This window comes from Cryptomeria japonica, chromosome 9 (assembly GCF_030272615.1).
Source record: "Cryptomeria japonica chromosome 9, Sugi_1.0, whole genome shotgun sequence".
Classification (NCBI taxonomy): Eukaryota; Viridiplantae; Streptophyta; class Pinopsida; order Cupressales; family Cupressaceae; genus Cryptomeria; species Cryptomeria japonica.
In genome coordinates this window covers 647144792-647158949 of record NC_081413.1, presented here as the reverse complement: position 1 = coordinate 647158949, position 14158 = coordinate 647144792, and the positions used below count along the sequence as shown (strand labels likewise).

At 37.6% G+C, this 14158-nt stretch overlaps 1 protein-coding gene across 3 annotated transcripts in view; it reads right to left on the bottom strand.

The window, feature by feature from the left end:
• The window catches only part of LOC131066729 (ATP-dependent DNA helicase Q-like SIM), a 287762-nt gene that overhangs the window by 234925 nt on the left and 38679 nt on the right, over positions 1 to 14158 (bottom strand). For all 3 annotated transcript variants that reach the window (XR_009358846.1, XM_058001560.2, XM_058001562.2), the window contains exon 7: positions 12370 to 12590. Coding sequence is in view for 2 of the 3 variants with exons in the window: in XM_058001560.2 (XP_057857543.2) it covers positions 12370 to 12590 (221 nt within the window). In the remaining variant the exon portion in view is untranslated. The remainder of the gene's footprint in view (positions 1 to 12369; positions 12591 to 14158) is intronic.

Genomic DNA, 14158 nt, shown 5'->3' with positions numbered 1-14158 from the left:
ATGTTATCTTATCTATCTCAACTGGCTCAAGAGAATATGCTAGAAGGTTTACCTAAAATACAACAACAAATTCATGGTGTTTACGGAGCTTGCCAAACAAGGAAGCAACATAGAACTTTGTTTTTAGATGGACAATCTTGGAGAGCCTCGAAAGTTCTACAATTGGTTCATGCAGATAGTTGTAGACCAATGAATATGACATCGATCACTGGTGCCATGTATTTTCTCTTGTTTGTTGATGATTTCAGTAGGAAAATGTGGGTGTTTTTCTTGAAATCATAATCAGATGTGTTTAAGGAATTTCAAAAGTTCAACTCATTAGTAGAAAAAGAATCAAGACGTGACATCAAAACTCAAGTCTAATAAATGAGGTGAATTCTATTCACATGAATTCACGTAATTTTTTGTTGAACACAGAATCAAACATCAATTCACAACACCCAATACTCCCCAATAGTATGGAATAGTTGAGAGAAGGAACTATACAATGACAAAGATGGCCTGATGTATGTTGGAGAATAGGACTGTTCACAAGAAGTTTTGGGCAAAGGTAGTCTACAATGCAGTTTATCTGTAATATCCCCTACTCTAATTGCCTCAAATTAAACCCTACCAACACAAATTCAGGGGATTAGGGTTAAGGGAATTACTTGTAATAATTATCTTTCCAACAACTTCTTGACTTTTAAGCCCTGCACAATGCAGTTTATCTGTAATATCCCCTACTCTAATTGCCTCAAATTAAACCCTACCAACGCAAATTCAGGAGATTAGGGTTAAGAGAATTACTTGTAATAATTATCTTTCCAACAACTTCCTGAATTTTAAGTCCTGCAATCATCACATATAAAACACAAGTAAATATATATATACAAATTAAGTTGTTGATGTCGATTAGAACATGTAAATCAATATTCTGCTTAACTATAATCATATTAAACCTATCTAGGTTTGGGATAGGACATGATAAGAGTAACCCAGCCAAACCTTACTAAGCCCAAGAGCGAAACGTTGACCCTCTTGGCCTTGGTAGTAGATCTTAGGCCCCATCCAAGGTGGCCTACTTAGCAGGATGTTGGTCTTACTTTCCTATCCATGCCTTATCTTTTGTGTTGCTACCAACTTATCAAGGTAGGTGTGGTAGGGGGGGAATGTAGTGGAATTCTTAGCTTAACCGAACTAAGACCAAGAGCGGAACATTGACCCTCTTGGCCTTGATGGTAGAACTTAGGCATCCAACAAGGTGGCCTACTTAGTTGGCAGCCTTAACCCTCTTCTTGTTGTTTATCCACAAGTATCGCATATGCAACCATAGCATATCCTATGATGGCACCACCCCTCCAAGACTCCCGATCAAAGGGAACTATATACTTGGCTAAGGCAAGACAACGAACAGACGTGACTCTTATCGGAAGGGTCAAAGTCAAAACCAAGGGGAAAGTAGAACCTGGGTTTTGTTCCTCATGTCATTTGGTCAATACCCATGTCTTCAAATTCAAAAAAATTGCCTCTAAGTACAAAAAGTAGGGTTATGTTTTTCCTACTTTTTTCCAAGATTAGGGTTTTGATCCTCAGGCCATACCATTACCACCCATGTTCTCAGAATCGAAAAACTTGGTCTCTAAGTGTAAAAAGCAGGGTAAAAACCCTAATTAGGGTTTTGTTCCAAATAATCCAGGTATGAACATGGCAGATCAGATATGAACATGACAATTTGAATGAAAATGGTTTGAAAGAGCAAGCATGGTAGCAAGGTCAAAAGACAAGGATGGCTAATGGAAGACAAAGTTCGCCCAAGTAATGTCTAAAGCATTCCTAACTCCGCTCAAGCAAGACATGACCAATGGCAGGGCATCCTTCAAGTCTGCCCAAGCCAAGGATGGAAGCATGAACATGGCACAAACAACATGAAGTCCACCTTGGTTGATTAGCAACCAAGTCCGCCCATGTCAAGGCACCTTCAAAGTCCGCCTAGGCATATTGAAAGGATGGCACATCAACTTGGATGTCCAAGTTCTCTTCAAGTACGCCCATGCAAAAATAAGTTGTCTGACACTTGCTAAACTCCTACCTTCAGTTAAGAAACTCATGGCGAGGATCAAGCAAACTCCTACATTATGGTTAAGGTTAAGCCAAGCAAACATGTCCAAGCATGATCCAAGTCCACCCTCCTAACCAAAGTTGGCCAATCAATGATGAAGTCCACCCTCCTAAAAAGAAGTTGGCATGATGTCTTCCAAGTCCGCCCTTGGAAAAGCAAGACAAGTTTGGAAGGAGATTGTCCAAGTCCGCCAAAGTTGCAAAGCTGATAAAACAAACAAAGTTCGCTCAAGACACTTCCAAGTTGACATACGCATGAAAGAAATAAAGCAAAATGAAGTTGTCCAAGAGTCTTCCAACTCCGCCCTCTCTAGCAAAAGACTTGTCCAAAGAAGAAAAACATAAATTAGCAAGACTTCAGCCAAATCCGCCTTGGCACAAGATGATCCAAGTCCACCTTCCTTAGGAGATGTTTGGCATGGTCAAAAGAAGGCAAAAGAAATGGCAAGCAAACCTTAAAGTCCGCCCTCCTAACCAAAGTTGGCCAATCAATGATGAAGTCCGCCCTCCTAAAAAGAAGTTGGCATGATGTCTTCCAAGTCCGCCCTCTAGGAGAAGGATAAAAGCAAAATAAAGCATGATCAAAACAAGATGGCAAAGCATCTTCAAACTCCGCCCCACCCAAGGATGGCACAAACAAGTTAAAGTTTGCCATGTCTAAAGGCTCTCCAAGTCCGCCTAGGTGGAGTATAATATAAAATGGATGAGAGGAATAACAATTTTGACAAGGAAGCAACTTCCAAGTCCGCCCTTGGCTAGACATGATCAAAGTCCACCCACTCTGGCAAGACATTGACAATGAAGACACATTAAAAAGAAAATAAAAACTTACCAAGACAAACAAACAAGTGGCAAGACTTAGACATTCCAAATTTGCCTAGGCATAAATGGAATATGTGAAGATGCCTAAGCCAAACATGAAAATTTGCCCAAGATTTGAAGATCAACTTGCCATGGTGAAAGACAAAATTGGCTAGAAGAAAAATAATTTTGAAAAAAATTGCACATGAAATCAAGGGTCAATCAACGAACAGGTTGGAAAATAAAACTTGACACATGAATATTTTTAATTATTTTCCAACACAGAGAATTATTTTCCAAAGGAAGATAATTTCAACACTTAGAAATATTTTCAGAAATTCAAGAAAATTCAATTTGAAAGAAAGTTCTAGAAGATTCCTTAGCTAAGAAAGGAATTTTGAGAGAGAAATAAAACTTTCCATTTTGGAAAGATGTAAAACATAAAAAACACAAAAAAATAATAAAAAATTAGAAAAAACAAATAAAAAGATGAAGCTTCTAAGTTTAAAATCCTTAAACTCTATAAATTTTCAACCAGTCACTTTCAAAATTCATTATTCAAGTTAAAAATTTGGAGAGCAATTGAGAAGAAGTTTTCTCTCTCAGATTTTTGTGAAAATTGATTTTTGAAGAGAAATTTTGAAGGAGTAAAGTTTTCTAAGTGTTGGAAAACAAGAACAAAGTGTTTTTTTTCTGATTTTAAAACAGAATTTTCAGAATTAAAGGTGAATTTCAGTCACAAAGAACAATTTCAATGATCCAAAATCTGATTTTGATTGAATTCTTCTATTTTTTTTTCTTATTTCTCTCAAATTCATCAATTTCTAAACCAAATTCTTCAATTTCAGTCTGCTTTTTCACAGAAATTTAGCTTTTTGACAAGCTGAAAGTGAAATTTTCAAGTAAAAGGATCTGAAAATCAGAATTAAAATCAAAGTTGTCTTAAAATTAATATTGATTTTTCATGCGTTATGTAGGTTAATGACCACCAAAGGAGCACCTTCCAAAAAAACACCAATGAAGTTTGCCAATAAAGGAGTACAGCCAGAATCAAAGATCAAATCTAAATGGAAGAATTCAAAAAGGGAATGTACGGTCATGATGGATACCTGCCAACACCCATTGCTTGCCGGGTGATGAGAAATGGCATCGTTCAGGCAGCTAGATTTCCACCAGCTAAAGAATGTGCTAAGTTGATAATTGAGTGTGCTATACACTACAATGCACAATCAAGAAAGATCATTGCACCTAATGGAAGAGTTTTAGCTAACCTTTCAAAGTTAGCCATTCAAGAGACGTTTGGAATTCCAAACTACAATAAAACCTCCTACAAGACCAAAGAAGACACCAAGAGGATCTATGATAACCAATCTAAACTCTGTGCGGCAAATATTAACTAGTCATGGTTGGAAAAGAAAAGACCCCAATGAAAAGTGCCAAAGAATCTGTTGCGTCCATACTTCAAAGAAGAATATGGTGATATCATCCTACTCCTAAATAGAGTAATGGGCACCCCTCAGGGTGCACCATTCGAGACATGGATGTACTACTTCATATAGATGAAATTACCTCGAGAGTCGAGATGTTCGATTGGTCCCGCATAATCAACAACAATCTTCATGAACAGTTGATAAATTTGGAGAAGACAAAGTCATTCTACATGAGCTCCTACATTATCTACACATTGGCCGGAAATTTTAGATATTCCGGACAGGTCTGCAAAGGCGTAGTTGGTAATGGAGAAAATGAATTCAAGTCTTATAACTGTTATCCTCAGCTACAACTAAAGAGAAAACCCACTTCAAGCGAGTCAATGATGCATTCCTGATGTACATCACAAGGACATTACAAGGAGGAACTCACTAGACGTTGTCTCCTGAAGCTAAAAGTTTAATCAGCAAGTATGGATCCTAGTTTATCCAGTTTCCGAAATTTACATACATAAGAGTTCAAGGTTTTGACAGTCGTCCTTACCGACTTCCAACCTATCCAACCAATAGGATTGTCCTACTTGAAATTTTCAAACAACTAGAAACATATCAGGGCTTCAAAAGGATAAGACAAAAGGCAGCTATATCCTTTCCATTCTTTATTGGAAATATGCAAGAATCTTGTTCGATAGCACAGGCAGTTGAAAGTGCTAGGCTAGAAATGCAGTGGTATCCCTTTACATACTACCGGTCCAGAGCTAACTATGATCCTCACAGCAATATTAGATAAGTGAATGGAGAAAGATTCAGACATAGAGTGGTTGTTGATGAGTTTGACATCAAGAAAGACTATGGTCCAAACTGCCAGTAAGCTTGATCAGAACGACTAAACCTTTCCTTGTGCCAGATTAGCTGGATGATAATGCAGAATATACTCAGACTAGCTTTGATGAGCGTGCACCTCTTTCTCCTATCAAATGGTCAGAACCAGAGCATGCAGCCTTGACCACTTTGATGCAGTCAGTTATGAAACATTCTCGGTGGTGAATTGATCAGCAAAGTCATAGATTAAGACGGATTAATATAACCTTGACTTATGACCTGATGGGTGAAGCAGAAGAATGTTCTTCAAATGCAGAGGCATCTCAAAGTGCCAAGCCAATTGAAAGTGCTAAAAAAGAAAGGAAAGGCAGTTGTGAATGAAGGGCCCGCTCAGAAGAAACAAAGGCTAGAACTATCTCGTTCTGCTGCATCAACAAACATAAATGACGGCCATTGATAAGTCATTGGTAGAGATGGAAATTCCTTCCCCGATTCATGGAGAAAACGTAGAGTCAATCCATCAAGAAGATGAACAGCCTCCATCTCCTACCAGCACAGAAGTATTGGAATCAGATGATGAAATGGATGTTGAGGAAGGTGAATTTCAAGAAGGAATGATTTCCGCCCTTTGAGGTATCATGGGTGAAGAAGGCAATCAGGAAGTGGAAGGCATTGAGCAGCCCACTGTTCCAAATTGGTTGAAGGAAAGATTGAAAGTAAAGACATAAGAAATAGAAGTTCAAGAAGAGGATGATATGGCAGATTTCTTGGCCAGATTAGAACAGGTTGCCACAACGAAGCTAGCCAGAAGGTTTTCCACCATCCAGAGAGATGACGCCGGTTGCAGGACAGTGCAAATTGTTGTGCCAAAAGTGGACATGGCAAAGGGAGATATTGGTCCCCATGAATATCAAGTCACTGCGATCAGTTTAGGACCAACTACCAAGAAGCAAGAAGTTGAAGACTTGGATAATTCAGTTGCTTCCATGAAGGCAAGAGTGGACAAGGAAGTAGAAAAGAAGAAGGAATATAAGAAATAAGTTGAGCGCCTGAGAGAATACATTCAACACTTGACTAAGCCACTTAACCAAGCCAATCCAGAAGCTCCTCCACTCTTGAATCCACAAGAAACAATCAGAAGTTCTGAGGAAGAAGCAACAACAGCCAGAGAGACCAAGTCATGGATGGAAAGCACAAGTAAAGAGGCAGCCACATTTGTGGAAAGGTTAGCATTAACATATGAACTCTCCAGGATTGCAAGTATGGTAGAAGCATGGGCTGATCTCCAGGACATTCAAGACAAAATTATCCCATGCCTTCGAGAATTGAAAGGAGTTTCGAAGCAGTAGCTAATTGATGGAAATGTAATCGAAGCAGGAGCTGCATATGACTTCAACAGTTGGCACTGGACATTGGTAGCACGCAGTGAAGTCTTGGAGAAAGTGAAGGCAGATGCTAACAGAGCTGAAGAACAGATAAAAGAAATTCAAGACAAGATTTACCTTGTAGCTACAGAGATACTTGAAAAGGAAACTATTTGAGAGAAGGATATGAAGTTAGAAAACCTGAAGGACAAGACACAGGAAATCTTCTCTACTGGACCAGTCCTGAAGCAAAATCTGGCTAAGGCATCGAACCTCCTGTCCATCAGAGATGCTTTCCAAAAACAAGAATTAGATTAGGAAATCACTTTTGTTGTATGTGCAGATGATTTGGAAGGATTAGAATTCAGAGTTAGTGTGCTGCCACATGTCACGATGGAAGAGGTTGATTAGATTGTGTCCAAGATCATTGAATTTTCTGCCTCTCAACAGGAGAAGGGGGTGCAATCCTAAAAAATAGCACCTTGTGCCATTTGTCTTACATGCACTAGATATTAATTTTATTTTGGGAAACCCTAATTAGGATTAGGTTGTCTTAATCTCGACCGTTGATTTTAGATTGATCTCGACCTTTCATTTGTTTTCAAAAACTCTATATAAACTCATTCTCTCATTTCATTTCAGTGTGGAGAGATTTATGAAATTGTTGCGTAGAGCTACTTGGATAATAAATAGTTAATTATCAGTATTGTTTTGAAGTCTTTTTGTTATCAAGTCTTTTTGCATATTTTCTTCAACACTTACAATAGATTTGATTTAAGTAATTTGCTTAGATTGGTGAAATTTCGCTCATACTTTTTTTGGATGGACGATTTTCATTCAATGTGTAAAGTTAGCCTAAGCTTTTGATGTGGATGCTTAACTTCTACTTTGAATAAATTGTTCAATTGTTGGTATTATTCGTAAGTGTGAAAATCTTAAGTACAACCCTACAAGATTGCACCCACTTTGCATAGTTGTCCAAGTGTGGCAAAACAAAGTGTTGTTACCAGTTTCACCCAGTCTTTACCGTCTCGAGTTCATAGGAATAGCTTAGCAGTAGTTAGAATCCCTAAACCCTTATTCTTTTTATCCTTTTCTGAAATCCCAAATCAGAAAATCCAAAAACAAAGAGCATTTATTAAAAAATTCGCCTAAGTCTAGCTTGTGAATGATACTGGTTGTCAAGCATAAATCCCCCTTGTATTTCAACACACACTACCCAAGAAGCTATCCACATAAAGTCGCCCGTTCGCACATATAGACCTTGGAGTCGCCTTGTGGTCTTTCTTGCAATCTTGGCACAAGGAGTGAATTTGTTCAAGAGAGGATAGAGTACCCTTGGATATTGTATTCTAATGTTCGGTATATGATAAAATGTACACCAACAGGTCCTTAATCTAATGAGGCAATACATGAGGCAGAAGGAGTTGGCTTGTCCTAGAATCACAAGATTTGCCACCAACTTCAACACGTTGCAATTCTTGATTCGGAGTAAGGCAGCTTTGAGCCCTATGTTTGTTTGTGAGGAGTGGACTTCCTCATCCTATGCTAGGATGGCTGCAGGGGTTGATGTGGCAGATTGCATTTTTTGATGAGCTAGGCTTTTGGACCCCTTGTGCTAAGATTGTGAAGGTAAAATTTTTAAGCATTCTACATTATGTTTTAACTTTAATTTTTATTAGTATTTTTCTTTTATTTGCTTATTCTCATTCACAATTTCACACTTACGTTAACTGATATTAGATAATGTTTCACAATATTTGCGGTTCATTGAGCCCTTGGTAGTTCTCCTACGAGTTGCTGATGGGGAGAAGCCCGCAATGGACTACATATACATGGGCATGGATAGGGCCAAGGAGGGCATCAGATCTGCCTATGGAGGGGATGAGAGTAAGTATCGTCCCATTTGGGATATCAATGATAGGAGATGGCAGGTCCAGCTTCACAAGCCCCTCCATGCAGCTGCTTATTACCTCAATCCGGCATACCATTTCTGCCCTGATTTCAAGGCGGATGAGGAGGTTCTTAGCGGGATCTACTCAATGATAGAGGGAATGTCGCCTGGTAATAGCAGCACTATAATCCACGAGCTAGAGGCCTTTTCTAATGCAGAAGGGGAGGTCTTCTCTCATCAGCTTTGCAAAGAGTGTCAGACAAAAAAGCAACCAGGTAAAAATATATATTTTAAGAAATTAAGAGCATAATTTCAATTTATTATTAATTATTAAATGAGGCTGATTTTTTTTTCTTTTTCTCATCTCAGATAGATGGTGGCAGATGTTTGGTCCTAAAACACCAAATCTTTAGTGGATAGCCATTCGTATTTTGAGCCAACCATGCAGTGCTTCTGGTTGTGAGCGCAATTGGAGTATGTTTGAGCACATACACTCCAAGAGGCGCAATAGAATGTCTGTGGAGAGGTTGAATGATCTAGTCTTTGTTCATTACAACCTTCGTCTTCGACAGAGACAGATTATGGATATTGACACCACCCCGATCACGCTAGAGGAGGTCGATCTAGAATCTGAGTGGATCAGTGAGGCTACACATCCTATCTTTTGTGACGAGGACTTGGATAGGATCAACCAGGCAAATATAGAGGCTGAGGCTGTTGCCATGGCAAAGGAGGAGGTTAGAGCAAGAGCAAAGCTAGAGCCAGAGCCAAACACAGACACAGCTGATGTTGGTGAGGGTGGAATGGAGTCCCGGGCAGAGAGTATGGTTGTTGAATCATCCAGGACCTACCTTAGACGCCTTCGTAGGAAGGATGCAAGCTCCTCTAAGCCATAGACTTGTAGTTGTTTTGATATTTTGTGGAACATTCGATGTCATGGATTTCATATTCAATGAGTTTTGTAATATTTTTACACTTGACACTATGACTATTTATATTTTATATATCTATGTTTGACTTTGCTATTTCCTCCAATAGTTCAGCTACAATTTGCGTTTAATAGTTTAACTTTATACTAATGTGATCGATGTATACATGTATATGTGATCAAATTAGCTTCTATTTGATAATGTTATTGTGTATTTAAGGTTTATTTAATAAAGGGTACATGAAACAAGTTTTAAATCCTTAAAAATCTCTAAATTTCTTTGGGTTTTTCACTTTGCCAAGTCCTGGCCGATTTTTTTTGCCCAGTCCAGAGTCCTGATTCAAGTCACCCTTGCCAAGTCCGAGCCGAGTCCGAGTCTCGAATCTATGGGTTGTAAGGATATTTATTTGTTGCATATTTATCAAATGGTTTTGTGGTGATTAAACTCTTTAAGCAGTCCATACCATTTTGACTTGCAATTGTAGCATTAGCAAGTGTCTACAGCTGGCCTTACTATGTAGAAAAGGAGATAAATTTATGTGCACGCTGTAAAGGGTTCAGGTGCACTGATTTTATTCTAAAACGCCTCACTAAGTCTGGCCATACAATTTCTATACATGATCACAGACCTTTAGTGGGTATTTCTAAAGGCTGTACTAGCATCACATGGTCCAGACCAATTAATATATGAGCTGCAAATAGATTCTAATCTGACTTACCAGTTTATTATATATTGTCCATACGATACACAGACAGCAGTACTACCCTCAACATGTGGTATTATGTTCAGCAGACCATAGGGCCACACAATTCTAATTGCAGCTATATATTTTGAGTTTCAGTTTTTCATAGTTTCAATTTTCTGAGGTTTCAGAATTGCTCCAGATTCTAGATTTTTAATTTAATATTGAGTGAGTTCCAATTTGAGTTTCCACTCATTTTTATAGAGGTATCAATTTACTTTCAACTTTGCTGAGTAATGTTTTTAATTATTTGGATTTTACAAAATAATCAATTGAAGCACAATTTACTTTCATGAATCCAATACTGTGGTCTCTAGATGGTTTACCGCCAATAGTTTTGATTATTATTGATAAAAGATCTTAGACTGTTCATCACTGGATCCAAGTCATTTTTGTAAGAAGATCCTGGATGGTTTATTACTGGATCTATCTTATATTGAAAGTACTGGGTAGCAGAAAGTGCAGTCTGAATGATATTATTTAGCAAGGAAAGAGATGATTGGTAATACAATGATGCTCTATAAGTAAACAGCTAATTTTTCACTGGAGTTTTCCCCAGATTGGATTTCTCTGGCATATCATGGTATCATGGTAATGTGTTTTCTATAGTTCCTTTTTTCAAGTTTTCTTGTTCAATGTACATGTTGCTAATTTCATTTTCAGCATGATGCAATAACAGAAATGCAATGTGTGCTGATTTCATAAGCATGGCACTAATAATACAAATTTCATCTGATTTTATTCTTAGACAAATAGAATCCATGTTTTGAAATTGATTGTTGGAATCTCCAACTCAATTACAGATCATTATTACTTCATTACTCCAACCAGATAGGGGTATACCCTATAAAACTGCAGTCTTGACACGAGCTATATTGATATTCAATCACAAGACATTGATCCATACAGTTTACAACGTTCAGTGAATTGATAAATCAGAGATATGACTACCCATTTTCAGTATACAGCTATTTCTTACTTCATTCAAGCTAGATTGAAGCTTGGACAAACAGAAAAGCCCTATGGTTACCGTTTCCACATCTGGCTTCACCCGAATATAATATACAATATGTTGTAACCCCATCAGAACAAAAATAAATGTACTTGACGGATACATTATAAATGACTCAACAGTTCAATTGACCTCCATTCTTCAGCTAAGCTGGATTGGAGCTTAGACATTAGAAAAAGCTCTATGGTTACTTCTTCCACATCTGGCTTTACCTGAAAATAACTTAGAGCATGTTCTAACCCCATCAAAACAAAAATACATGCACTTAACCGATCTATAAAAGATAACTACACAGTCCAATTGACTTTTGTTCTAACATAACAGAATGAAGCCTGTAAGTTTATCCTTCGAGGACATAACAATCTCTCTATTTTAACCATGGATTCTGGGCATTACTTGCAGTTCTGTTGTTTCCCTTTCCCTTCCCCTCTCCTTCCCTCCTTGAATATGACGAATTTAAATGTGATGAGATTGTACAAAATAGTGATGCTATATACATCAACTGATAGGCAATACCCAAATGTATCTTTATAACCTTAAACAAATCCAATATTTCTTGGTTTCCACAAATACATAGATGTATTTTAAATTTTAAAATAACATAACAATTGGTTTAAGGGACTTCTTAAGAAAAAGAAACATTAGATCCTTTGAAAGAGCATGAAGAGAAATTCATAATGTTTATGCACCATATTGTGAAGGGTGGTAAACAGAAAGTACTGTTGTCAAAGCTCAATGACACTTGCACATGCGATTTGAAGTGTTCAAATTCTAAATGCTACAGCCCCAAACAGGTCACCTATTTTGAAAGAAAACAACTGCAATCTTAAAACTATTATACAAAAGCTTGACCACAAAAATGAAATGTCGTAATGAAAACCAAAAGAAGTTAACGTAATTACTTCTACCCATCCACATATTGACATCCGTAAGAGATCATCCTTTAGCTATGACATCACAATTCTATTTATTATGAATATCTTAAATTTTAAACAAGCCCATTTTCTCCCTTCTGGCTGGCCTCACATTTGTTGCAAAAGGTTTTTAATGAGATGCTTTTCTATAGTTTTTGCACAGCATCTTCCTTGCGTGTGGGATCTTAAACATAAGCATAATGCTTTAGCACAGATGTAATCTACAGCAACATCAAATTAAAATGCTGCAATACCACTATTTCACTTTGACAATCTATTGACATAATTTCCAATATTCATATTCCTGAACATTGTAGCACTCATATTTCACATCAAACTTGCTACAACTCAGTATTATTACCTTTGCATGATAAGCTGCAGCCTTCACGCCAAACTTGCACAGAAAATTTGCCAGCCTCCCTGTCTCCTTTCTTGTGGGTGTGTATATGATACTTGGACCCAATCCTAGTACAGAGTTTTCTTCCTTCAAGATTGAATGATCAGCTGCTTTGACAAAATTGTATTCTGCTCCTAAATTCTTGTCTTTTTCCCACAGAGAACCTTTAAATTCACCAAATGTCACTGCAAACAAAAGCCAAAATACATTATTGTTTATATTTTCAAAGCATGTGAGTGATCAGAACAGCATTTAAAAAAAAATATATGAGACCATGAAAGTATCTACTTGCTGTAAAGCTGGGACTGTTGAACATTATGTTGTCATCGATGTCAAAGGAGTCAATTAAGGGTGTCTATAAATTGTGTGTGGATTATCATTATGTTCCCCTTGATTTCTAGTGTCCATATGTACAAAAATTTGAATTAATTCTGGCATGTCATGTCAAAGCATTTGAGTTCCGGAAGGACAGTGGCAAGCTATATTGATAACTCTTTACAAAATGTTAATAATATCATTGTGCATCAGTTGTAGTTGCTCAAGGAGATCCAGAAGTGTCTACAGTATGTTTCTGAGGTTTGTTGCTCAGGGACTGTATGTACACTGCCAAGTTGTTTTATGTCGCATTTTACCGCACTGATGTTTCATGGCTTGTGGTTTGGAAGTTAAGTAAGGCTATACACGAATACAAGTCTATTCAATTTTTAGAGGTGGAGATCAAGAAGGAAAGTTAAGATCGACAGAGTGCTTACAGTGCTACTTCACTCTCTACGATCAGTGTTCATACGACCAACATTAGTGACCACTGGAATCAATTACTTCCGCTCATGTATGACCAGTAAGCTACCAAAACAGAAAGGAGGATTTGGAGGCAAAAGTGGCTGCTGACATCAGCCAAGTAGTGGATGATATTTGTATACCTTTTGGACATGAGCTCGGATCTTTGAGTGATCTGTAGGTTGCTGCTTGACCAAAAATTTCTCGATGTTGACTAGTCCATCAATGTTGACCATTCACTCACTTCAAGTACAAAGTTGACTACTATCTAAGATAAATTGATGATTGACTTTTTGTTTATTGTTCATCTATTTGACTTCAAAGATAAGAGCCATATTAAATGATATAGAAGCTTGATCAATCAAGCAAATTCTATTCATTGTTTCGTATTGCCTGAGCTGCATCATCTCCCAAAAATGCCCTTGCATAATCAGCCCATGTTACCACAATTCATACACTACACCTTTAAAATGATGAGTAGTAAACTTGATGGCTTCATCTTCCAACATTGGTCTAGGTAACAAATAAGTATCCAAATTCTAATCCAAACACGAACTGTATGCCTGCTGGATTCCTCAAAAGTGCAAAGTGTCAACTTTTCCAAGGCATGCTAAAAATCCCTCCAATTAGCTTGTGGCCTTGTTTCAGTTCTTAGATCATTTCTTGACTTCTCCATATTCATATAATTTGTGAGTGACATCTCTCTACGGATCTCCTCTAGAAGAGCTTAGTACTCAGTATAAAAAGTTGTGATGTCATCAACAACTGGATTCTAAGATTGCATTTAATAAACGTCTTCCGCCCTATGAAGAAAAATGAGTTGGAAAAGTCTGCAAACTGGAAAAGAATTTGTATGGCCAGATAGAAGGGGTTACAACCAAAAACTCAAACTACACAAACAAGTATTAAAACATTGAATATAAAAAGTTGCGATGTCCTCAACAACGGGATTCTAAGATTGCATTTCATAAACGTC